The sequence below is a fragment of the Harpia harpyja genome, chromosome 23, assembly GCF_026419915.1.
Source record: "Harpia harpyja isolate bHarHar1 chromosome 23, bHarHar1 primary haplotype, whole genome shotgun sequence".
NCBI classification, from domain to species: Eukaryota; Metazoa; Chordata; class Aves; order Accipitriformes; family Accipitridae; genus Harpia; species Harpia harpyja.
In genome coordinates, this window is record NC_068962.1 from 4,076,583 (window position 1) to 4,101,439 (window position 24,857).

At 41.0% G+C, this 24,857-nt stretch overlaps 1 protein-coding gene and 1 non-coding gene across 2 annotated transcripts; one reads left to right on the top strand and one right to left on the bottom strand.

Moving 5' to 3' along the window:
• Nucleotides 1-5,359: 5,359 nt before the first annotated feature.
• TRNAD-GUC (transfer RNA aspartic acid (anticodon GUC)) lies at nt 5,360-5,431 on the bottom strand. Its single transcript has one exon. It is a non-coding gene; the product is annotated as a tRNA-Asp (tRNA).
• Nucleotides 5,432-5,730: 299 nt separating this feature from the next.
• On the top strand, nt 5,731-23,086 carry LTA4H (leukotriene A4 hydrolase). Its single transcript, XM_052774645.1, has 19 exons — nt 5,731-5,902; nt 7,157-7,287; nt 9,347-9,467; nt 9,971-10,039; nt 10,732-10,836; nt 14,089-14,141; nt 14,795-14,867; nt 15,177-15,317; nt 15,499-15,522; nt 16,545-16,615; nt 16,729-16,840; nt 17,947-18,091; nt 18,173-18,276; nt 18,627-18,697; nt 19,267-19,321; nt 20,180-20,275; nt 20,792-20,874; nt 22,110-22,214; nt 22,557-23,086. Exons 1-19 carry the CDS (start codon nt 5,750-5,752, stop codon nt 22,675-22,677), a joined length of 1,833 nt encoding a protein of 610 aa, XP_052630605.1. The 5' UTR covers nt 5,731-5,749; the 3' UTR covers nt 22,678-23,086.
• Nucleotides 23,087-24,857: the final 1,771 nt, after the last annotated feature.

A 24,857-nucleotide genomic window follows, 5' to 3' on the forward strand; every position in this document is an offset into this window, starting at 1 on the left:
AGATACATAGAAAACATAGATTATTTCTTCATACACTGCAGTTGTGCCTGTGTAATAGTGTCTTGTGTGCACTAGGGTTCTCAGGTGGAGAAGGATGCTGCAACCCACTGTTGGTAAATGCGAATAACATGACTAGGAAAGAGGAATTGTTGCCATCCAGGAGATTTCAAAAGCTTTATCAAAGAAAATATCTGAGGAAAAACAAAATGTTGAGCGGGCTAAGTAGTGTAACAGACATTTAGCATCAAATTAACAGAAGAGTTAACTGTGTATCACCTGGATTATTGTTTTTGAGGCAGGAATTGTCCTTACCTGAGCCTGTCATGATGACACCCTGAGGTTGCCAGATCTCTGCGTACAGTTAGATAACATCCTCTGGAGAAGAAAACACATTGCACGCCTTGGAATGGTAAAAATGAATCGTGTCATAACTGTGTAGAAATGCAAATACAGGCAGTTCAAGTGGCAATTTTAAAGTTTGTTACTTAATAGTGTATCCCAAAGTTGTAGGTTAACATTTTCAAATGGGTATTGTGATTTGGGGGTGCTTTAGTTTTGAAATAATATGAGTGACTCTGAACACCAGGTCTCTATGATACCTTAAACAGAGCACCTCAAAGCTGAGGCTAATCATTCTGGTGGTGCAAGCTGGGTGCATGTCTAGCAACATGGAAGTTAAAAAAAAAGATGACTGCCCATGCAAAAGTATTTTAAAAATCGGAAGAAAGGAGGAACTGAAAATATTACAAAACAGATTCCCTCCAAATGAAAAGAAGAGTCATGGAAATTATATTTAACAGACCATCCGACATGTAGAAGTACAGCTGTATGAAATGGTTGTTGGCTTCTGCAGGGAAAACAGGACTGAGAAACTGTCTTCCTCAGAAAAAACAGAAACAGAATAGATGCCCTAAAGCTGCTCAAAAATACATGCAGGATAAACTATTAACAAGATATTGCTTTTAAATATTTTCCACCCTATCTGTCCCAGGAAACCAGATCCATTGCTAGTTGTTCATGTACAAAACTGAACAGTTCCTTGTAAATCGTTATGCTCGAGTACTAAGTGCTCAATATGTTAAGAGCTACTGGAGAAAAAGTGGACGTCTAATTTACCCTTATTATAAGCTAACGTGGAAAGATGCCAGGCTAGTCTGGAGAAGTAATAAAACCACAGCACGCATTGGGATCGAATGCCTGGTGGTGGCCTGGGTATTTTTTAATTGGCGGGTAGGTCGGCGTCCCATCTGGCTTAGATTAGCGTTGCTCCACTGACCCAAGTGGGGCTGCAGCAACGTGCAGCACCTGAAGACCCAGACCTGCATAAAGAGACTGGAAATTTTCAATGAAAGGACTCCGCCACCAGCTCCTCGGCGGCACGCTGTGCTCACAGACCCGCACCCTGCTCTGCGACAGTTGGTGTGCCAGGCAGCCGTGGGAGCCGGCTGCTCCGTGGGAGCTGGTGGGACCGTGCTGCCACCGACCAGGGCACAGCCCGGCAGCACCCGCACCGGGCGAGCAGGGCAGGGATGGTGGCAACGACCAGGGACAGCCACGGCCCAGCGGTCATCCTCACGGAGCGCTTTTCCCGGGAGCTGGCACCATCACAGAGCTGGTCGGGGGCAGCAGCAGCCAGACTCCTCAGTGCAGGGAGAAGACTGCAGAGCTCGCTGGCATCCTCAGGGCTGACAGTCAGAGGATACTGATGATGACAGGCTAAAACTTTTCGAATGAAGATTAAATTCTTCCAGGATGCTTTTTTTATTTATATGATCAGCTGGTTCACCATGTGTAGGGATCAGAAGCATATGGCAGCTACTGGTGCGACTTGTTTCAGCACCTTCTGAAGTGCAACCACGTTCCCCTCTCCTCTTACCAGCCAAAAGGTTTAGCACCAGGAGTCTCTGTAGAAGAATCAAGGTGGAGTGGAGGGCTTGTATCCTCCTAAACTGTCAGTTTATCATGCTTACGTTGGATGTCCTGACCTGCAAGAAAGCTTGGGAACAATTTGCCATTGTCTGCTCCTGCTATTAGCCCTCGCTGAGCGCTTATAGCAACATATTTTACTCTGCTCTACCTGATCTCCCTATTTATTGATTAGTTTCCTTCTAAGTGAGAACACAATTAGCATATTTCGGTAGCTGCTTCTGTTTAGGTTTCCCCATTGGGACTGCCTAGAACAATTGCCAAGAACTTATTTTTAACTAGGCTTAAAACATGAATTTATTGCTATAGTTATTAAAAAGGGGGTCTCTCCTTGCCCTTAGAGTAACCAACATAAAACCTCCAAGATTCTCAGTGCTTAAAAGTTTGTGTTTCATCATTACTAATGACATAAAGCAGTTTCCAACATTTGCAAGCAATCTTTTCCCTTCCAAAAATCTTTTTGCCAAAGGTTAATTAAAACGTTTGGCAGAGTTAAGCGTACATGAAACACACTTCGTTAAATACACATATGGATACACCACACAGAGGACAGAATACACAGAGTTGCACACTACCCAGGGCCTGAGCATGCTTAAACAAGATGCTTTAACAAGGTGCTGTTAACATGCTCAGGCTGAACGTCCAGCCCAGACCTCCCCTCGGCACTGCTTTGCTACCACGCTGTGTGATCAGCAAGGCTGCAAGCGGTAGTTTACTTTCCAGCCCACTCTTGTCTTGATGGTTTGGCCACAGCTTTCTCTCCCAGCCGTAAGGCTGATACCAGCTTTCTCTGAGCTTTTGATAAGGTGAGGATAATAAAACACACAGGGGATGGCAAGCTGAGTGGGATGACTAGAAGCATCAAAAGAGATGTAGATGAAAGCTGTATATGGATAATTCAATAGGCGTTTGAAGAAGAAATCAGGGCAGGATTTCTACTAGCAATACAGCAGTGTTTGCTCCTCCAGATTTCATTAGTGCCGGCCCTCACTCAAACTTTCCTTCTGCAAACACGGCAGGAGGCTTTCTGCCAGCGCTCCCTCGCCTCGTGCCTCCTGTGGACTTTGCTCACAGGCAACCCAGCTTGGACCACACCGGCGTTGTGTCCGAGGTGGTGCAGGCAGCTGTGGCCGGGCTTGCCAACATTGCCGCTGGCATTCCAGTGGTGCTGGCTCCACGCTGCCGGGTGGGCTGCGACAGCACCGGGGGGGTGCGTGGGAAGGATTCGGTACCACAGGAGAGGGGAAAGTGGTTGAGCTGACCTGGGGGAGACTTAGGTGAGAACAAAGTACCCCGCAGGGGGAGAAAGGCTGACCTTGAACAACCCTGCTCAACACCCTGAGCTCCTTGCTCCTCTTCCTTTTACCTTTGCCCAGGTGCAAATGAGAATGGCTTCCCGGGACTCTAAAAGCCACACATCTATGGCAAAACTTTGCCTCTTGTGTTGCTTGCTTGTGCGCCGTGAAAGCTTAATCTGAAAACAGGAACTCCAACTAAGCAGGTATGGAGTTGCTTGCAAGACTCTTTTTTATGCCTGCAAAGCACTGTCAGCGTATTTCTGTTTTGAATGAATTGCTTTTCTAATCCCTTATTGTTTTATGACAGCTGAAATTGCCTGACTGCATGCCAACACATATGAACTACTAAATGGTTCTTACATCTTATTTTATGGTCCCCCCTCTATTTTGAAATAAACTGCCTACTAAACAAAATCAGTTTCCTTTTGTTTCTGATGACATATACATGTGGATTTTCAGAAAGGGAAGTGGGTTTGGGAGGAAATTCAGAAATTGCAAAAGGAAAAATATTGGGGTTATTCTTTCTTCCTTCTATAATACACGCGACAATAGACCTACTGAAACCCCCTCTCCTGTCTGGGTTTGTCTGCATGTGGCTCTAGTCCAGCTGGTTTATACAAAGCTCCAGGGTGTCCCTGTGGACGATGGTCCATGCCACATCCCCTCTTCTTCATGTGCTTCTCACATTCCCATCTCAGGGTCACATCCAGATGGGACAGCTGGGGCAGTGGGATGCTCTCGGGAGGCCCATGGGCTTTGCCACCAGCTGGTGAGCCCACGAAAAGCACCTTTTGGTCTTGCACTGTGCCTCAAGCCTTGCCTCCCTCCTGTGCCTACAGCAACCCGCAGCTCCTGGTGCGCTGCTCCTGCGCCTGTGTGCGCAGGGGCTGAAGATGTGCCGTTTCGGGAGCTGATTTCTAAGGGTAAAAAAGGTTAGGTTCTGCATTCGGCATTACATGTCCATGGCTTCCAGCAGTGTTTTGTCAAGAGTAATCGCCCTTTGTTGCCAAACTTTGCTGTTAAATTTGATCTTAACTCTTACTGCACAGAGATAATTTTTCTTGTGTATGTCCTCACTTGAGTGCTTGCTGCTGTGTTTGTGTGGTTGATGCAAGGTCATTTGTGGTACAGGATAATTTGCTTTCAATGCCCGAGTCCAGGCGTCAAATTCGTGTTGTCAAAACTGTCTGAGTGCACAAAGCCGGGGCCAGAGCTGGGCCCTCCATGCCCCCGCGCTGAACACCAGCACACACAGCCTGCACCCCTCGCAGCCGGGTGCCTCGGCCTCTTGTCTCGGGTCCTAATTCCTTACCCCTTTTACGTGTGATCGGCCGCGGTCCTTTTTCCTGACTTGGAGAAAGAGAAATTGGGGCGATCGCATTTACTGCTTGGCACCTGCTGACCACCCACAGAAGGGAGGAGATCTCTTTCAGTACACTTGCACTAAAATGTTAACAAACAAATAAGCAAATAATGCCTTTGGGCAGAAGGATTTAAAAAAAGAAGGGGTCAGGGGTTGCCTAAAAAAAGCATTTCCGACGATACTAAGTAAATGCCAGCAGGGATGCTGGAGTCCCGCAGTTGTTTTCCAATGTTCTCTTCGCTAGCGCAGCAGATGGCACCGGTCTCCGAAGTTCTCGCTTTGAGGATTAAAACGAGGGGCTGCGTTACCACAGGCCAGGGGATAGCCTTCGGCCTCCCACCTTCCCTCTTCCGCCATGTCCGTTTGGCCTGTCCTTCTTCCCACTGTTTCTACCTCACGGGTTTTGGTGACGCTGGGGTTTTTTTTTCCCCCATCTTGGTTCAAGAAGAAAGGGGAATGTTTTTGGAAGGCTTAATTAACCCTCCTGTTCAGCTGTTTGAGCCATTTAAACACGAAAATACTTTCCCCACATGTTCTCTCAGGTAAGCAGCTGAGCTGGTAAAACCCTGCAGCCGCCCCGCTGTCCCCCTCAGGCCTGCAGCAGGTAGGCAGCCAGGACCTGGCTGTTTTTCGTTTTAAAGTCGCAGTAACTCTTCCAACGGCTGCCTGGCAGCAGCTTTGATTTCCCAAAGAATTGCTTTTTTTTGCCTCTAGGGTAGAGGCCACATCGGGGAGGACGGGGGGGAAAAAAAAAAATGGAAAAATTAAGCGTCTCCCCGTCGGGGAATCGAACCCCGGTCTCCCGCGTGACAGGCGGGGATACTTACCACTATACTAACGAGGACCTGCACGAGCGCACTTTCCCCAGCAGCCGCCAGATGGTTTCTAGGGGCTGGCAGCCGGGCCCCGGGCCGGCCCCGCCCCTCGCGGCCATCTGACGCTTCCCGCCCCGCCGCCTCCTCCTCCTCGCTCCGCCTCCTCCCGCAATGCACCACGGGAGTTGTCGTTCTCCTGGGCGCCGCCTCCCGCTTTTCCCGCCGAGGCGGGAACTACAGCTCCCAGGGATGGGCGGGGCGGGCCCGCCCCCCCTTCGCCGCGGTGGGGCGGGGTCAGGGGGGTCGGAGGCGGGGTCCGGTGCAACGGCAGCAGGCGTGCGCGCGCGATGGCGGCGGAGGACCCTTGCTCCTTCGCTGCGCCTTCCCGCTGCCTCACGCGGCACCTCCACCTGCGCTGCCGCGCGGACTTCGGCGCGCGGGCGCTGCGGGGCACGGCGGCCTTCACCGCGCGCGCCGAGCGCGGGGCGCTGCGTTGCCTGGTAACGGCGGGGTGAGGGGGGGGGAGGGGAGACCCCCGCGGCTCCTGAGAGGAGACCCCGCGGTACTGAGGGGAGACCCCTCGCGGTACTGAGGGGAGACCCCCGCGGCTCCTGAGGGGAGACCCCTCGCGGTACTGAGGGGAGACCCCCGCGGCTCCTGAGGGGAGACCCCTCGCGGTACTGAGGGGAGACCCCCGCGGCTCCTGAGGGGAGACCCCTCGCGGTACTGAGGGGAGACCCCCGCGGCTCCTGAGGGGAGACCCCTCGCGGTACTGAGGGGAGACCCCGCGGCTCCTGAGGGGAGACCCCGGAGCCCAGGTCTGAGGGGGAACGAGGGTGCCGGGGGCCGTGCTCGGGGTCCCCCTCGTCTCCTCCCGCCTCGGCGTCGTCTCCCCTCGGTCGTGCCTTTTCCCCTCCCCGTCCCTGCCGCCTGCTCGCCTCGGCGCCCGTCGGGCTCGTCTACAGTTGGTCGCCCCCGGGCTAACAACGCCTTTGGGCGGCTGAGGTTTCCCGCTTGTGGAGCCTAGAGCCGGCGCCTCGTGCAAGGGAAGGGTGGAAATGTGTGGGGTTTTCCCCTTAAAATGGCGAGGAGCCCGTTGCCGAAAAGATGGGGATACACCATCGGAAAGCTGCATTCGTGGCTTTTTCGCGTCTGTGTTTTATTACGCTAGCTGCTTTCTCAGCTAGCTGTGCAGATAAACACGTAAACCTCTTTAGCTTTACGCTGCATGCGAAGTGAAGTTTGGGGGTTGTGGGATCTTTCTGCTAGCTCCATAAAATCCTTTTGTGATTGGTGCTTACTTTTTAGGAAAAAAAAATCCATCCTGGTAAAGAGTAAAACTTCACTCGCGCTGCATATGGGAGCGCTGCGTTATTTAATTCATCTTCTCTTGCATGAAAGTCTTGATTCATAGTGGCTGGTTCCAGGAGGGACGCCTTGGCAGGGGCTTTACTATCATTCTCATTTCATAGCAGCACTGTGAAGTCTCTTACCTCTGTAGTTTACTTGGTAAACTCGCCGTTTTCCACTTTCATGGTCAGAAGGTGGTTTCCTTCCTCTTCCCCCTCCAGTTTTGTAAGTTCAGTGCTACTCTCTTAAAACGCTGGTTCCCAGTACTCGGCATAGTTACTCAATTTTTCTGGTTTTACTTAGTAAATACTTTTTCCTTCAAAGAGACTTGTGTTTAAGATTTTATGGGTGCTACGTTAATTATTACACTATCTAACAAGTATGTAATATTTGCTTCATTACAGGTCTTGGATACAAAAGACCTACAGGTATTTAAAGTGACCGTAAATGGACAGGATGCAAAATTTGTTTTTGGAGAAAAGCACAGTTTCAAGGGGACCCCCCTGGAAATCACACTTCCTTTTGAACTAAGCAGGTACACACTTTTGCCTGTCCCTTTAGGTAGTTTCCAAAATGCACTGTATAAGGTGCTTGTCTCCCTGTGGGGTCGTTGTGTAAAGCTTGCAAAGGGACTTGTAAATTAGGGTGTTGCATTTATTTGGTATATGATCTTGTAGATGAATTTAATAGTTGGCTTTCATTAGACAGCCAAAACTTTGGCAGTCTTTGTACTGTTTCCAGGTCTTATGTACAAAATGACTTGCCAAACTAAGTAGCAAAATTATGTGTAATGTATCACAATTTTTCCAATGTTTCTTATCAGTAATATTCTTTCTGCTTCAACTACCTGAATTTTGTCGTGTTCAGAATTGCTACAGCATAGCACATATGGAGTTACAGACCCTGTTTTCCTTTCTTTTATACAAGGGCTGATCCCGCATTTCTGTAGAACTGCAGGTTACCACTATGATTAGCTAGAAACATGTCTTCAAAGAATAAAATTTTTATTGTAGCCCAAGTCCCTAAAAACTGGAACTTGAGTTTTGGCAGCACGATGGAGAATGAACTAACCATAATCTACCTCTTAAGTTGCACGAAATAAGAAGTTGTTGCCAAATTACAATACGTTTTTTGGCAATTTACTTTGTATGTTGTAACTCAGTGGTATCTCACATGCCAAGGCTGAAAGCTGTGACTGTATAGGAAGGTTCCCTTGTTTGAATAAAATTGTATGCTAAGTTGCTTCTTACTGTTTTGGTTTTAAAACTGGTTATTAGCTCTACAAACTAGTGTCTGGTTTCTAATTTTTTTTTTCCTGTTCTCTGAATTAGTGGAATTTAGAAACACACATAATGTGGAAGAGAAAGAAATGTCATACAATAGCTGTCCCTTCTGGGGAAACACTTATTATCTGATATGAAACTGAACAAATTAAACAGGGCACAGCAGAAACATAGACCTATGTCTTTTGTTTGACTTCCAGCTTTTTTTTTATTGCTAGATTTCCTTGTAAGGAAAAAAAGCTACAAAGAGGGAGTTATGAGTCATGATCGTAAGAATTTATAATCTTGTGTGAGATGTAGTCCTGTGTACAAGTATCAATAAAACAGTGATAGGAAAGGAGTTACATACATACGAAAGTCTGACTGTTCAGTAAGCAACATATCTTATGGTAATACAAATTATTTTTTCTTGCCAAATATGTACTTTGGAACACTGGTTATAAACCAGATATGTGTACCTGGTCAGCTTATCTAGTGTCCAACTCCTCTGATTAGCTGAAGTTTGTTCTGATTTATGGTTGGATTGTTAATTCCAGAATGTTGCATGTATAACCTGGAACTTTCCAATAACGGAAGCAAGTACTTCTGTGTACTTTTGGTGTCAGTGATGGTTATGATATGTTTTTAAAAAACAAGAGCATGAATGTGTCAAGTTTGTGTGTGTTCTCTTGTTAGCAAGCTGGGACCTGTCCCCTGTGTTGGTTTTTACTTTACACCAGTTCTGAAATCCTGAACAAAATTTGAACATTTTTCATTTTTCTGGTTAACCCTACTTTTAATAGGGTTTTCCAGTAATTACTATTTTCAGTATTTTTTTTTTCTGCTTAAGGATCATACAGAACATAACATCAGCTGCAAAACCTGAAATTTTTTATTTACAGAATATACAAATCCTATTTTATTAAAGCACGTATGTTCTTATATAGGCTTTATACACTTTTTTGTTTGCTTACTGTCATGGGTTTTTTCTACTTATGTGTACAATGTTAGATAGTTGCGACAAAACTGTATGTATGTAGCTGGTCCAAATGGTTTAAAGAAAAAGTCCATGTCCTCCTTGAAGAGAGGAGCAGAAAAGTTTCTGGTTAGTAAAAACAATAGTAGAAGTGTCTTGGGACATTAAAATTGAAATAAACCAGCTAATTTTTATTATCATAATTGAAAGGGAAAAGTTGTTTTTAATATGCTACTTGTTCTTTTAATGCTTTTGAGACAGTGCTGCAGACCTATTTTCCAGAAATCTTTGTAGAGGAATTTCAGTAGTGATCAGGAGTTTGTCAAAACAGTCTGACTATATTCTTTATTACACAGGGGACAAGAAGCAATTGTCGAAATCTCCTTTGAAAGCTCTCCAAAGTCTTCAGCTCTCCAATGGTTTACTCCAGAGCAAACTTCTGGAAAGAAACACCCATTTCTCTTCAGCCAGTGTCAGGTTGAGTGGATTAATTTGTTTTTTAAACTTGTTTACATACCCCTGTAATTCCCCTTGGTTTCCAAAGAGTTGGAGAGGAAGGCTAGTAGGGGAAAGTACAGTAGCCCATAACTTCTAATTGTGTATATCAGAGATCCTAAATGATAACACTTAATAAGTCAGGACATTGCTGAGATTTTATTATATGTTTGCAGTTTAATAATTCCAGAACTGCTTTACCCTCTCCAGTATTCTTGTTGAAGAACATGCAGTCCTTTACAATCAATATATGTGGCTATTGATCTGTCTTCCCTACCATTATTTCTTTGAGAAAAGCCTTAACTATGAAAACTACTGTAAGCTATAAGGAATAGGAAGTACTGGTTTATAGATAATGAATTCTCTGGAGGAGCTGTATAGATTTCCAATATAATATATTAGTTTGATTTATTTCTAGTCCTCTGCATTACAAAGATTGTTATGTTTTAGCTTTTTTTTTTTTTTTTTTTCCCCTTCCTCTCCAGGCCACCCACTGCAGAGCCATCTTTCCATGCCAAGACACACCTGCTGTGAAACTAACATACTATGCAGAGGTAGGTGAACCGAAGTCGTGTATCTAAATAAAGACAACTACTACAATGGGTGAATTTTTTTTTTTCTGTACCTGCCGGCATGTGGCCTAAAATAAAAACAGAGAATATTGACTTTTAGCTTAATGTAAGAACCAAAAGCTGCTCATCTTCCTTGTGGCATTCCTCTGGATTTACCATTTTCTTTTATATATGTCATCTCTTTTTTCATTCACATGTATCTTTATTTCCAAAAGAAAAAAAAAAGTGCCGTAGTAGAAAAGAAATATGTTCTTAAATCAGGAAAAGCTGACAGTAAAACAACAAAGAGTGCCGTAAAGTAAAAATACTTGAAATGGCTCTCATGTATGCCTTAAGTAATATGCTCTGGTACATAGCTGGGGGATCTTTGCAGTCCTGGCACAAGTAGTCTGATTGGTTTAAGGAAGCAAAAAGTGAGATGTCCAACGTGACATTACAGTTCAGTAGTCTGAAGAAAGTGAAACTTTTAACTTCTGTCAAGGGTAGTCCTTTTGGTTAATCAAATATTGCCAGCCTTTAAGACAAAATTTTCTATATGCCTTACATTCTACTTGATGGAGAGGACTTAACAACAGAACGAATCCGCACTACTCTTTTTGCTGTCGCTGCTTCTAGGATATTGTATAATCCTCTGTGCCAGCTGAGTTCCTCATAGTTGGATAACCTTCTTTCAGATATCTGTTCCTAAAGAGTTGGTGGCTCTTATGAGTGCTAATCGTGATGGAGAGATGCCTGACCCAGAGGACAGCAGTCGGAAGATATACTGTTTCAGTCAGAACGTAAGTGCTACAGGCTAGTAAACAGATGCCTAAGGTCTTACTCCTAACTCATGCAGTTCACAGTCATTTCAGATATGGTTTTGATATCATCAGTGAATCATAGAATCATTTAGGTTTGAAAAGACCCTTAAGATCATCGAGTCCAACCATTAACCTAACACTGCCAAGTACACCACTAAACCACGTCCCTAAGCACCACATCTACACATCTTCTAAATACCTCCAGGGATGGTGACTCAACCACTTCCCTGGGCAGCCTGTTCCAATGCCTGACAACCCTTTCAGTGAAGAAATTTTTCCTAATATCCAATCTAAACCTCCCCTGGTGCAACTTGAGGATATTTCCTCTCGTCCTATCACTGGTTATTTGATAGAAGAGACCAGTACCCACCTCACTACAACCTCCTTTCAGGTAGTTGTAGAGAGTGATCAGGTCTCCCCTCAGCCTCCTTTTCTCCAGACTAAACAACCCCAGCTCCCTCAGCCGCTCCTCACAAGACTTGTGCTCCAGGCCCCTCTCCAGCTTTGTTGCCCTTCTCTGGACACGCTCCAGCACCTCTGTCTTTCCTGTAGTGAGGGGCCCAAAACTGAACACAGGACTCGAGGTGCGGCCTCACCAGTGCCAAGTACAGGGGAACAACCATTTCCCTGCTCCTGCTGGCCACACTATTTCTGATACAGGCCAGGATGCTGTTGGCCGCCTTGGCCACCTGGGCACGCCGCTGGCTCACATTCAGCCGGCTGTCAACCAGCACCCCCAGGTCCTTTTCCACCAGGCAGCTTTCCAGCCACTCTTCCCCAGGCCTGTAGCGTTGCATGAGGTTGTTGTGACTGAAGTGCAGGACCCGGCACTTGGCCTTGTTGAACCTCGTACAACTGGCCTTGGCCCATCGATCCAGCCTGTCCAGATCCCTCTGTAGAGCCTTCCTACCCTGGAGCGGGTCAACACTCCCATCCAACTTGATGTGGTCTGCAAACTTACTGAGGGCGCACTTGATCCCCTTGTCCAGATCATTGATAAAGATGTTGAACAGAACTGGACCCAATACTGAGCCCTGGGGAGCACCACTTGTGACCAGCCACCAACTGGATTTAACCCCATTCACCACAGCTCAGTCACGTGACTGACAGTGCTTCTTTGCCACTATAAACATACGGGGTATTATGAATTTCCAGCTCCAAAAAGTCAGTAGGTGCTGGTGACGTTTACTGGTCATTTTGGCATTCCCAGAAAAGCCTGTAAAGTTTTGAAAATGCTTAGTATACACAAAGCTTGTACTGTCAAAACCCTTTCTGTCTGCACTGATTCTTGGGAAATACTGTGTGGACTTGAATAACACAGGAGTGCGTTTTGAAAAACAGATCCTACAAATTTTAAGCTTACCAAGATCTTAGCCATGAAGCTGAGCATTGGAACCAATTTCAACTTGAAGAGAAGCAAATTCTGACAACAGAGATTTTTTTAAAGGTGAAAAATTTGGCCTTTATGGAAAGTGTCTCCAGCTAATTAAAGATTACTCCTCTAAGGATGAAGTTTTATTAAGTGGTGCAGCTAGTTTAATGGTTCCACTGCACCTAAGTAGCAGTCTCAATTTACTCTCCTGGCTTTTTTGTTCTCATAGCTTTTTAGGTTACAGTTCTGATGTTTATGGGATCTCTTGGTAAGCCTAGTTCATTCTGCTGAACAAGCAGATAAAAATGAACAGAAGTTTAAAAAAGAAATTGTTTTAGTAAGCTGATCTGGGCTGCTGAGGGACTGAATGAGTGCAAGGAGGGATGGATTTATGTGACTGGAGGAGAGGAGGGGAGCCTACTCTGAACTGCAACAGCTGTTGGGTTGATTTGGCTGCTATGTGAAACCCAAGAGAGGCAAGAGGAGAGAGAGAGGGGAAAAAAAAAATTGTCACCTTCTCTGTGAGCTCTTTAATATGCAGTGTTCTGCCTTCTCTGTGGAGCCAAAACATTTGCCACTCTTGGTCTAGTGCATAAGGCTTCAATGTTGTATGTTATTCAGAGCTGTATGTTATGTAGAAATACACTGTTGATAAGTTTGCTGGACCCGTACAAAGAATGGCATTTAGTCTAATTGAAATTATACTACACTTTCTAATACGGAAAACCATTAGATTAAATTGTTAGAAAAGGCATGTGTTTCATTAAACGAAAAAGACAAATGCATCAAACTCTTGGATATGTATGTGTGCTGAGCTTACCTAAAACTACTTTTTTTTGCCCCTGTCTGGCCGGACTGGTGAGAAATATAGTGGAGAGCAGCCTCTGTAAAAATGAATTTATTACCCAACAGCCATTGAGATTTGAAGTAATTTTAAAATTTCAGATTAGCAAACTGGGCATCAGAATGTAGGGATATATTCACAATCTTTTAATAACCCGTCTATAACACAAGTCAATGGACTTCAATCTTTTCAAGAATATATTCTGTGGGTTAATATGCAAAATTAAAACACACAAGATGATATGGATATTTTAATAAATGATATTGAAATGGTTTGGGGATAATAAATGGTGGAATAAAATTTTCTGAAATGTTGTCGCCAAGTAATTACGATTTGAAGTCTTACTTATTTAACAGTGTTTAGTCAGATAAAATGGAATTTTGTCAGGAACGGCTGCGTTATCCCCTTTTGTGTCCAGACCACTGGGAGAAAGAATTTCTCCATAAAGATACTGTAGCTTTGGAATTTCTTTCATTAAAATAACAAATATTTAGAATTTATTTCAATTCCAAACATGGAAATCAAATATATACATTTTGATTTTGCTGAATCTTTTTTTATCCATGAATATTCTTTGTTTACTTGAATTCATTAAAGCTTTTTCTGCATTTTTTTGTGTGATACAACTGCCTGTTATCTGAGCAGTGTCTCTTAACTTCTCCTTCCATAAAATTTAATGGAACTAAAATGAATATGGAAAACTAACTTTCTTTTGAACCGTAACCAAACTAGTGGCATTTTTATATGCTCTTATATATGCAGATTTTTTTTCAAACGGAGTTGATACTGCAATTTTTTGCCTTTGCATGAAAGATCTAGGAAACAAGTATTCCTTGTAGATAAAGGAGTATCATTTGGGGAGAAAAAACAATGCCTTTATTATAACATAAGGCAGGAAGCTATGGAGGAAATGTGCATGTTTCTTTACTTAATTACCTTTGTTTTTCTTTGAATTGGTGGTGTTGATAGCTCACATTACAAATAAGATTTCTTTTTTTCTCACATTTTCCATTAGGTTCCCATACCTTGCTACTTGATTGCTTTAGTGGTTGGAGCTTTAGAAAGCAGGTGAGTGAATCTGCACAAAGTATAAATATTAATAATCATAATAAATCTCCAGAGTTACCTTTTTTGTTTGTTACTTGGTCTTGTTTCTAGTTTTAATAGGTCTTAGAGATTCAACAAGCCTGTTTATTTGTATCAAACTGCATGTATCTTGATTCACTCTTGCATCGTTTTTTCTATAGAATATACTTTTGCTGTAAGTTAAAGAAATACCATGAAGAGTTTGGAATTGATTGGAACCACTAAGGGCTTTTTCTAGCTCAGGGAATAGTATCTTTTTCCTCTAGTAACACATAAGCCATGTCATGTACAAAAGGCAGAAGGTGATAGCTTCAGCTTTGTTGCTTATCTGCACAAGGATGTGTTAATCTAGCCCGTAATAATGCTTTTATATTAGGACTTCACAGCATTTAAAAATCTGTAAATGTGTTTCCTATTTATTTGTCCTGAACAATAGATGTGTGTGGTTTGTTTTCTAAAGCTTTTTCTAGTGTTCCTGTAGCAGTGGAGAGGAAAAAGACAGGAAGACTATCTAATGAGTTTCTTCAGCAACACGGGTTACTCATGAGCACATTTAAATGTATGCTCTCTGAATTAGTTTCCCATAGAATTATTTCCAGTTCATGGTGTCTTCATAGCATTTTTACTTTCAACAGAAAGATTGGCCCAAGGACACTGGTGTGGGCTGAAAAGGAGCTAGTGGATAAATCGGCCTATGAATTTGCTGAGGTGGGTAATTAACAAAAAATGTTTTGTAAACTAACTGTTTCACATAGTTTTGGAAAAGGAACAGGCTGTAGTTCAGTATTTTTGTCATCTGTAGCCCTCCTTTCTCTACCTCCCACCCCAAAAAATGCTGTTCTTCTATCACAACACAAAACTGCTACTGAACATAAATATTGATACAGTCTTGTACTCATTTTGCATGTGGGACATCCCAAGGTGAAAGAGAACGAAGTGTGGGATCAATAGCTTATAACTTGTTCAGTGTTTGTAGTCAGAAGTTATGTTAGAAACTAATGTGAATTCTTGTTTCAGGCTGAAGCTATGCTGAAAACAGCAGAAGATTTAGCAGGACCCTATGTATGGGGACAGTATGATTTGTTAGTCTTACCGCCTTCTTTTCCTTATGGTGGTATGGAGAATCCTTGTCTTACTTTTGTAACTCCAACACTATTGGTAAGTGCAACACTAACAAAAGTCAGCTTTTCCTTAGGGCTTGCTTATATTAATCCACAAATTGATTCATCTTCCCCTTAGAAAGAACTGTAAATGTTCTTGCCTCCTTTCGAGTTAGGGATCATACATGAAACTGCTGAGGTTTACTTGAACTAACAACTGCTTTTTTTTTTTTTTTTAGGCAGGTGATCGATCTCTATCAAATGTAAGTGCAAAATAGGTTCATGTCTTCAAGTAGAACACAACTTGAAGTTGCATCTTAGCTTCCTTTGTAATAGATGCCTGAAAACTTGGTCTCGTGTTCATTGGGGGAATTAAAAGTTAAGGCAATAATTCGAAGTCTTGCAAAGTGAGTTTTAGTTCTAAGTAAACTCTAGAAAAACTGGAGACATATCTATTTTGTATAATGAACAGAGGAAAATAACATGGGTGCTTGTGTGCGTAGGGGACTGACAGCATTTAGCTGCTCAGTAGCTCTTTCCCTGTCCTCTGTACAGATATGTTTAAAAACCATAATTGAATTGATCTCACTGAAATTGTTTGTAGGGAACTTCTTCCTCTCTGTGTCTGTCTATGTACTAGAACTCGCATTGTGTACAGTTTTCTTTTGAAGTGGAAATCATGAGTACAATTTGAGTAAATTCTATTTTTTTTTCTGGAAAGTTGAATACTCTGGAAGCTGAAAGACATACAAATGTCTTTCTACTAGACTGATAGACTGCTAAAAAAAATACGATTGTCTTATCCCAAGAATACTGAAATATTTGACATGGATACTTTTTAATGTATCATGCATCGTTATCCTTCTAGGGGTGACTGTTTTCTTCCTGTTTGATATTTTAGAACATCCCAGCACTGCAGAAGTTGCTTAGGTGGGAAAGTAGTACTAGTCCATTACTTGGCATGGATCCAGTATCCTGAAATGTGATTTCATAAATGAGTACCTACACTGTGCTACTAGAGGAATTATTTTTGTTGATCAGTGTGGCTCTATGACTTGCAGGCTGCACATTCAAAATTATTTCTGGAGAAGGTTCTGTAGGATAGTGTTAGTCCTCTAAATAAAATTTATATGGATAAGTTTACAGAGCTGTGAATGCTAACTGGCTCTGGGAATGTAGTGCAGTAAATGAGGTCCCATTAGGATTTTTTCTTTCTGTTGGGATTTGATGTTCATTTTCCAGAGGAGTCTAAACAGTAGATCTGTCATCGTTTTCTGTGTTTTAGGTTATTGCTCATGAAATCTCTCACAGCTGGACAGGAAACTTGGTAACAAACAAAACATGGGAGCATTTTTGGTAGGTCTGATGTTCAGTGCAATGCAAGTCATATTTTAAAATTAATCTGTAAAGAGACCAACTAAATTCATTTTGCCATCCTACCAGTGTTGACTTTATCAATATATTTCCAGGCTGAATGAGGGACATACTGTATACCTGGAACGCAGGATTGGCGGTCAGTTGTTTGGTGAGCAGTTCAGGCACTTTCAAGCCCTAGGAGGTTGGAGGGAACTGCAGAATACGGTAAATATTTTTAAAGTTATGATAACTTTATGTTTAAGTACATACCTAAATAAAATAAAGCTGATTTCATGTGTTTCCCACAAATAAGACTTGTCTAGTCAGCTTTCTTAATACTTTCTTATTAGAGGATGTACAACTTTGATTCCAAGGTATATGATCTCTTCCCAAGGTAATAGCTTAATATAGTCAGATTAGGTAAAGCTTTTTGAACTGCTTTAAGCTGTTCTGTAAGGATGAGCATCTTTACAGACTCTCTTGGTTGTTCTGGGTATGGCTAAATTGCAATATTACCTGTTAGCATACTGGTAAGCAGCTGAAAGCTTGTCAAAATTATCTGCAAGCATGACCGTTGATTTCCAATGCCTCATGCAAGTAACTGATTTCTTTTTTTCTTGTGTACTGTGTTATAATTGAGCACATTCCTAATCTGTAACTGTCTAGGAGGGTTGTTTATTTTTGTGTTTGGGTAGCATAGTTAAACTTTAGTTATCAGATTTCCAGCCTGTGATATTTCCAGCCCTCTCATTCAGTTTGGTGATGCAGTTTACCTGACTTACTGTGAATATTTCCTCATATTTTATTCTTTATACCACCCATTTAATTCAAGAAGTTTAAATATTTTGTTAATAAAGGGATAAATATAGATAGTTTACTAGGTGCTTGCGATTATGACAGACAAGACAGTAATTAACTGCTTTGAGACAGCTTGAGCACAGGGTGATTGATCCTAACATCTTTGTGTTTGACACATGATCAGACACTGATAAAATGAGAAAAAAGTTTGGTAAACTAACTATGTTTTGTGCAGATTCAGAACTTCAGGAAAAAGAATGAGAAAGAGTGCTTTGAAATGCTTGAGCACAGGGTGATTGATCCTAACATCTTTCTGTTTGACACATGATCAGACGCTGATAAAATGAGAAAAAAGTTTAGTAAACTATGTTTTGTGCAGATTCAGAACTTCAGGAAAAAGAATGAGAAAGAATGCTTTGAAACGAAGCCGTCTTAGTTTTGGATGGATTATACCTTTGTAAATAGGATTAATAGTGATTTGCAAGAGTGCTAGTTTTCCTAGATGAGTATATTTTCTTGTGTCATTGTCACAGATAAATACTCTTGGAGATAAAAATCCTGTAACTAACCTCGTCCCTAATTTGAGTGAAGTAGATCCTGATGTTGCCTATTCATCTGTTCCGTATGAGAAAGGCTTTGCTTTGCTTTTTTACCTTGAACAACTTCTTGGAGGACCAGGTAAATCTTAGTCAGACTTTATATATAATTGTTTCCCATTTTAATTTCAAACACTGAAACAGTTTGGTTTTTACCTGTCAGATGTCTTCATTGGCTTCCTGAAGGCTTACATTCAGCAGTTTGCTTATAAGAGCATAGTAACGGAGGACTGGAAGAAGTTCTTGTACTCCTACTTCAAGGATAAGGTTGGGTAGTATTCAAAACTAATTGTTTGAAACCTTTTAATTGTATGAAACTATGGCATAGATCAGGAATTACCTTCTTTAAGGACCAGGTCTTTATCTTTCTCTTCTTTATCTCAAGATCTTAATATGATGTAGTGTGGCATCGTACAAAGATAGGTTTGCGTTATGATGCCTTTTTTTTTTCCTAGAAGGAAATAGTCTGTTTTGAAGTAATCTGTATAGGATTCTCCAGGGTAATTGGAGGACTGTTAAAACCAAACAAAGCAAAAGATTGAAAGTAGTTTTTGTAGGGTATACTTTTCTCTAAAAATAACATTTAAAATTGAATAAGAATTTGTGTTGCTTTGTAGGTAGATGTTCTTGATAAAGTTGATTGGAACTCATGGTTTCATGCTCCAGGAATGCCACCAGTGAAGCCTACGTAAGCTGCGTTGTTTTATAGTTCATCTTTTCTGTCCCCAGGTTGCACATGGTTTTCCAAACAGTCATGAAGCAGTTTGTAAACAGGGTGAAAGTCTTCCTACAAACCTCTTATTAGAAAATGTCCTAATACTATGTAGAAATTGATACAGGTCTATATAGGAGAAAAAAATGTTGCTGTTAATATTTTCAACTTTTGTATTCTGGTGGAAGCTCATTTTGCTTTGAAAGTTGCCGGGAAAGATTCTGTTCTTCTGACAGTTCGTTACAACAATTTTCTCTTTTTAGCTATAAGCTATAATATATGTACGAGCATATATGCTCCCAATCATTTATCATTTTAGGAGTGTACGGGATCAAGGGATAGTGTCACCTATGCGCAAAATGCTTCTAACTAAAACTGAAATATTTCATTATAATAGATGTAAATTGTGTTGCAATACTGGTTTGGAGCCTACAACAAACAAACATGGAGCCATTTCAAAATGATTTCCAAGCATTCTTGTAAAAATATTACAGGAGCCTTTTGTGTTTCCAAAGTGTGATCCATTGTTTTTAATATTTTGACAGGTATGATATGACACTAGCAAATGCTTGTGTTGCCTTGAGCCAAAGATGGATCAAAGTGAGTGGTTAAAGAATGGTGAGGTGTCTGTATCTTGAAAAGCTAGTTCTCTTTGTATAAAGTATGCCATTCTCTTCTGAAATCTATCGTTTGCTGAGAGAGAGTGTATTTATGGTGATAGTATGGCTGCCAGGGACTTTGCATTTCATAGACTAGCCTTTCGTCATAGAATCTGTGGATTTGCTATGACTTCTGTACGTGAAGCACAGTACATATTTTAGCAAGGCACACAGCCAGCTTTTTGTTATATATATGTAGTAACCAAACTGAGAATATTCTTTTTGAAACCCTGATATTGTGGCTTGATTTAAAAACAAATGCCAAATCACTCTACATTAGTGATTGTATTGTATTAGCAAGAATTCTCCTACATTATACTGGACCTAGAGTGCATTTCTCATCAAAAACTGAAATACGTAAATCATAATAACTAATACCATACAATTTTCTCATAATTTTAACCATTAAACTCATACAACTAATAGAGAATTCGGCATAACCTTCCTTTTGTTAGCTCTGTGGCTGTTCACTGTACTTGTATGTTATCTTTAGCTTTCTTCTTCTCAGTGTTACTTTTTATAGAAAAAGTATTTGATTTTTCACTTAACTTTAACAGAAAGACAGTGGAGATAAAAAGATCAGTGGAGAAAAAAGTGAAAATTGAAGTGAAGAATACCAAACATCAGACAGTAGCTTATGTCCCTCCCTTCCCTTTCTTGTGACATCCTGCACAAATACAAATCAGATTCTTTTTTATGTGGAATGGCTCAATAGTAAATGTGGGTGTCCAAATAAAAAAATACACATGATTGTGCTTTGAAATACCTATTAAAAACTTGAGTAACCATTCTCTTTTAGGCAAAAGAGAGTGATTTGGCCTCATTCAGCTCAGCAGACCTGAAGGAAATGTCATCCCATCAGTTGATTGAGTTCCTGGCACTGTTGCTTCTGGAGGTAAATGCATGCCTGGGGTAATTTGATTCTGGTATCACAAAAGCAGACACAGAAGCCCAAGCGTGCTTTTGGAATTTCTTTTAAGTTTTGCTAAAATAACCTGCTCTCGCCATACATAGTTACTAAAACCTTCAGCCGTGCCTCCCTGATTACGTCTGGCTCTTCAGCTAATGAGCAACCTACAGAGTATTTTGGATTGAAGGGTAAAAACAAAACTACAAGGTGCTTGAATTTGTCTGTATTTGATGTTAAGCAAATAAGCTGTAAATAAAATGGAATGAAAATACTTTGTTTTGAATGTTTCAGTAGTACTGGATGTGGGAATTTGCTAACGTTTATTTCTTGCCCCATCCCTAATACTATGAGAAGGTAAAAGGAACAAATACAAATATTTGTCATGGTAAGCTTTTAATTCCTTCATAGCATCAATCTTCCTGAATGAGCTTGTTTATTTTTTAAGTATGTGGCTTGAAGTGTGCCCCTGGCTTATTCTGACTATGCAATTTCCTTTTTCAGGCTCCTCTTCCAGTGTCCCATGTCCAACGAATGCAGCAAGTATATGACTTCAATGCTATAAACAATTCTGAAATAAGATTCAGGTTTGTTCTAGTATGGGTATTTTTCTAATATTAAATGCTTTCATAAAACAAAGTATCCTGCTTCATAAATGGTCTGAGACATACTGTTGTACAGAACTGGTGCAGGGTTCTTGTGGGGTTTTTTTGTTGTTGGTTTTTTTTGTGAGTACATGTGCAAGCAAGCTTACCAGAGTGGTATTCAGTTACTTGTGAATTCGATAAGTATAGTCCAGTAGAAGAACTGGAAGTGAGCAGCGGATTAGCTGTGCTCTATTTTCATCTGTCATGCTAGCAAAGGAACCTGATGACCTGATAACTTATTTGGGGTTGTAGTATTGGATAATACAGTAGTGAGCCTCTCTGTGACTCAAAGATGCCTGAAAAATCTTTCCAATATTTAGTCAGGACCAAGTCTTCGGGACTTACCTGACAGTCCTTCTGCTGATGTGCCAGTGGTTTTTTTTCAACACAGTTTGGAAACTTTTGTCCCATTTTAGCGCTCACTGTCACAAAGCTTTTGTCTCACCAAAAAAAAGTAAATATCAAAGGAAGTTTCTAAACAAGTAGGAAATGCTTCTAGCTAAATGCCTTGATTCTTGTGCCATCCTAATTTCTTCTCTTTTGTATTTACACGTCACTTGTTAAAAAAGGTATCGTTGAGGATAAGTATTTAAAAGTATCTTGTAATAGCATATTTTGCTATTGTTACGTACTTGGATACATTTGCAGTAGCGATGGTTATTCTGCCTTAACTAACTTAGAGTACTTTGTTTCTTATTAAAAAAACAGAAGTATTTTAAATATACAGTGTAGTTTCTACTTCTTGTAACAAGATCAATTTCTTTTTATTTTTAAACCAAAACAAGCATATGCCAGTTGCTGGTGATGTTTTGTTTGGATTTTTGTTGGTTTTTTTTTAATCACTTGGTCAAATGACAAGTGCTATATAATTCAGCTCTAATACTGAGTGATGCAACTGGACACTGCTGTAACATAAACGAAACACATAGCTGCAGAAAATAAACCATTTTGGAGAAACTTTGAAGTAGTTTTTTCCTATTTTATAGAAAAGTCCACTTTTGTAACGTGCTACTCGGACACTAAATATTTTATGTTGAACTTAGCTAGAATCTCATTCCCATGATGACACAGCACTACCCAGACTGTTTATGGGAACAGAATCATAAGATAACTAACCACTGCAAATGAAAATAAGTGTAAATTTTCTTTTTTTTTTTTTTTTTTTTTGCCCCCAGGTGGCTGCGCCTCTGCATCAAGTCCAAGTGGGAAGAAGCTATTCCTCTGGCTCTAAAAATGGCAACAGATCAGGGCAGGTTGAAGTTTACTCGGCCCTTGTTCAGGTAAAAGTAATCTCCAAATTGTAGGAGCTTATGCTGTTGGCATTTTTAGTATAATGGCATGTATAATACTTGACATGGTACATATATTTATGTTATGCTTCAAAGTGATATAATACAGAATTTTCTGTGTGCTGTGAACAAGCTTATGTTCAGAGTTACTTTCCACTTGCTGACTTTTTTTAATAGAAGAAAGCTTAGGCTCCCAGTATGCACCTTAATGTGAGGCTTTCAAGGGAAAAGTAAAACCTTGAGAAAAATCCCCATTGTACTGTTTTCATAGACTTTTGTAATGTGCTTTTTTTTTTTTTTTTTTCCCCTCCCCCCCCCCCCCCCCTTTTACAGGGACCTTTATGGTTTTGACAAGTGTCGAGATCTGGCTGTCAAGACATTTCTGGAGCATAGAGCCTCTATGCACCCAGTCACTTCAATGCTTGTGGGCAAAGACTTGAAACAGGATCAGTGACAAATTTACTGATATCTTTGAAATTTTCTTGTTGCTGAAAGAAGAGACTGATTCCACAAACTGTTGATATGCGTGCTTGATTATGCCATAAAATGCTCTGCTGCTTTGGTACTAATTTAGCTTAAAATGAACTTTCCAAATCAAGTTCACTACTTTCTATTTTGCATTTCCAAGTAAAACAGCAAAATTGCTAAATCTCTGGAATTGGGAGAATGGTTTTGTTACAAGCAATATTTAGAACGCACAGAAAAGCTGTTCTGAGATGTAGTGGTTTGTCAGTCATGGAATCTAAAAACATGGAAAATTAATTGGTGGATGGTATGGCTCTTTGTGCACAGCTTTCTTTTTCATAGCAACGTGATTGAAACTTCAAGTATCTGAAGACTAAAAAATAAATCTTTTCATTGTCTGCTTGTCTGTGTATTGATCTGTACGAAAAGTTTTGAAATAATAGTTTTGTTTTATTTACTCTTCTTTGTTGTGGAAGAAATTTTTATCCTGGGTCCGGGAGGACTTTGAAGACCTAAATGGATCACAGCATTCTAGTGTTAGAGCAGAATTTCCATCTAGCCCTGTTTGTCATGGCTTTGTTACGTTAATCAATTCCTCATGTTAATCAGAATATGATGGTTTTACTTATTCCTATTGGATCCTGTGCTGTGCACTAATAGTTGTCTGAAATACCTCCTTGTTTTCTTTTTTTAGCAAACCTGGGATTTTTACCAGATTTTGGATTTAATACCTTACTATGCTTTTAGTAACTTATTTAAATTATTTCAACCCACTATATATTTTCAAAACTTCTAACAATTGCAGCAGGGACTAAAGCCCAAGTCTTTCCTTCCCTGTTTTGAGTTTTTTCAATATTTTCATTTTTTTAACCAGTTCTGGGCACTACCCCTTACGCTAATATAACAGCTTAGAGATAAGTTTAAAAACAATCGGAGGGCTGTTTTTCGTATAATTGTTACAGCACTTCAGTTCAAATCGATGGTTTAGGTGACACTGTTGTGAATACTGCCATCTATAGATTGTTTTTTGAAGTGAATTTGGGAAGAACTGCTTTTCCTGGAGATGATCAGTTAGCATAAATTAAATCTGTTGACATAGAGGTAGCCCTGTATCAAGGAGTAACAACAAAAAAAAAAAGTGCTGTTTTAGAGAAGGAAGATACCAAATTATAGGTCGTGGCAAAAGGCTTGGGTTTAATAATGGCAGTTAGGGTGGGAGTGGAGAGCCTATCAGTCGATTTATTTCTGTTCTAATTTTTGATCGGTGTAAGCTTTCAAGCAGATGAAGTTACATACTTTACCAGGAGATTCATCTTTTCATGCTGGCAGCTCTAATATAAATTAAGGCATGAGCATACCTTGTTGGGTTTTCTTGGTTCAAGGCATCCTGAGTTCTTCCATTCAACTTCAACCTATGTATGTCTAAGCAGTTTAAATAAAAGTGATAGAAAAATTTACTCCTAGGTGACCGAGGCTCAAAAATCAGTTTAAATTCTTTCTATGAATGTTGTGCCACTCAGCTTTTAATAAACACAATAACATACTGGCATTTTTGCAACCAAAATAGTGTTAACTTCCTTGTGTGTGAAGAACTTACAGGCTTTCTTGTGGTAAGGACCTAATGAGCCATTCGTTCTCTTTGCTACTCTGAATGAGTGAGAACTTCTGCTAGAAAACTCACTGAAAAGAATTTTTCTAGATTTCAGATTAGAAATTTACCCGGTTCCTTTCATTCACTCCGAGAATCTAATTAGGCTTCTGCTACAGCATCACCCAAATGAACGGGGATTCTCTCGGGCAAGGCTCTGGTAGGGGGTATCTGGTGTTCACAGGTTCTGGGTCAAGCTGTCGGATCACAATGCAAACTCCCGTTCTTTGTGTTAGAAATGTTTTATGTTACTAGTTTTGGGGTAACATTTTGTCATAAAAGCCCATATATCATAGATAGTGATTCGGCAGTTGGGAGTTCATGCTGCCAGCTAATCCTGGTTTCTTGCTGTCAGAGCTAGCAAGAAAAAATAGTGGCCGGTGTGGCTTTCACTAGCGTTGTCCTGCTCTGCTGGGGCAACGTCTCCCACACAGAGACTCCTGCCGATGGGTCTCAAGTTAAAATTCCCTACAATAATTCACCCCAGGTAAGTGCACTTTATAGTAGTCCCTTTGTCGGAG

Excerpts from the sequence above, each read along its gene's own strand:
- LTA4H (XM_052774645.1), top strand. The coding sequence starts at position 5,750 with ATGGCGGCGGAGGACCCTTGCTCCTTCGCTGCGCCTTCCCGCTGCCTC. Across the intron at positions 5,903-7,156 it reads GCGGGGCGCTGCGTTGCCTG|GTCTTGGATACAAAAGACCT; the intron begins GTAACGGCGGGG and ends GCTTCATTACAG. Across the intron at positions 18,092-18,172 it reads ACAACTTCTTGGAGGACCAG|ATGTCTTCATTGGCTTCCTG; the intron begins GTAAATCTTAGT and ends TTTACCTGTCAG.